The sequence below is a fragment of the Egretta garzetta genome, unplaced genomic scaffold, assembly GCF_000687185.1.
Source record: "Egretta garzetta isolate BGI_Z169 unplaced genomic scaffold, ASM68718v1 scaffold29, whole genome shotgun sequence".
NCBI classification, from domain to species: Eukaryota; Metazoa; Chordata; class Aves; order Pelecaniformes; family Ardeidae; genus Egretta; species Egretta garzetta.
This window is the reverse complement of record NW_009260796.1, coordinates 978,970-980,343: the sequence shown is the minus strand read 5'-3', so window position 1 is coordinate 980,343 and position 1,374 is coordinate 978,970. Positions and strand designations below refer to the sequence as shown.

At 56.3% G+C, this 1,374-nt stretch overlaps 1 protein-coding gene across 1 annotated transcript in view; it reads right to left on the bottom strand.

Annotated features, from left to right (window-relative positions):
* The window catches only part of AGRN (agrin), a 162,893-nt gene that overhangs the window by 37,725 nt on the left and 123,794 nt on the right, over positions 1-1,374 (bottom strand). Inside the window, exon 24 of the mRNA XM_009646786.2 lies at positions 811-1,003. Coding sequence (XP_009645081.1) covers positions 811-1,003 — 193 coding nt within the window. The remainder of the gene's footprint in view (positions 1-810; positions 1,004-1,374) is intronic.

Below are 1,374 nucleotides of genomic sequence, written 5' to 3'. Positions count from 1 at the left end.
GGGGGGGCTCTCGCCGCTGACGTGGGGCTCCCCATCGACCGACAGCGTGCCGCTGCGGCGGTTGCGGTTCACCACTAACTGGTGCCACTTGCCGGGCTCGACGCGCACCTTGCTGGTGATGATGCCCGTGCCGGAACCGGTGTTAAACCTGGAGCAGAAGAGGGGGGGAGGCCTCTGTCTGTGCCACCCTGCGGAGAGGCAACATCTGCGCCATGGCACGGGGGCTGCTGTCACCCAGGGAGAAGCTGGGCGCGCTCGTGAGCCCCTGTCCCTCCCCTGCTCTGGACCAGGAAGCATCCAGCCATCCCCGCTGGACATGGGGGCTGCCTGCCTGAGGACCTGTCCAAACTCTCCAGCCTCCAGAGGTCTGCCTGCCACCTCACCTCGTTCTGCACCCGTGACTTTTGGAACTGGGAAAATCATTTCAGCTCAGATTTCTGGGGCCCTTCTCCCATTCTTTCCCCTCGCCTGCATTTTTTTTTTCCAGTACAAAAGCAGTGCCAAAAAAAAAAACCCAACCCTCTCACTTGCTCAAAAAATCAACCTCCCACACCTTTTAGCTTTTCAAAACTCAAACTGAACTAAGTGAATTAACTCTGCTGAAAAGCACCACGGGGAATGAGTCCCCTTATTACTAATCCCTATTACACTGGGGAAAAAAAAAAGCTCCTCTTCTTGTCCATTTGGTGCTACTGTTTCTTAGCCTGCAAGGTCGAGCCCAGCGTCCTCCTGGTGTTCTGCAGGGACCATTTTGGCAAGAGCGGCTGCTCCGCTTGCTCCACGCTGCACGAGGAGGGGGAGGACACCCACCTGAGCTCCACGAAGCCGCCAACCAGCGCCAGGGAAATGAAGTCCTTGCCGTGGTTCTGCCCGTTGTAGAGCAGCAGCCCGCTGAGCTCCACGGTCCTGAACTCCATGGCGATGCGCACGGTGTGGTACGCCTTCATCATCTTGAAGGCCAGGTAGGACTTGCCACCGAAGCTGGGGATGAAGTACCTGATAGCTGCAAGGTGGGGGCAGAGAAGGGGAGGGGGGATGAAGGAGAGGAGGACAGAGAGCAGGTAAAGGCCTGACCTGAGCCCCCAAACACCTTCCTACCTGTACAAGCTAAGAGAGCTCTTGTGAAATTTAAAAGAAGGATAGATGAGGTGCTTAGGGACAGGGTTTAGTGGTGGGATGGCAGGGTTAGGTTAAAGGTTGGACTCGATCTTAAAGATCTTTTCCAAGCAAAGTGATTCTATGAGTCTATTCTATGATTCTAAATGGCAGAAAGAAGCTTGCTCTCTCCTCCGGGCCCACGCTCCTGTGCAATCATCCCCTGCCACCGCCTCCCAGATGCTCGCACAGGTAGCAACCACCTCCTCTCGTGGCGGC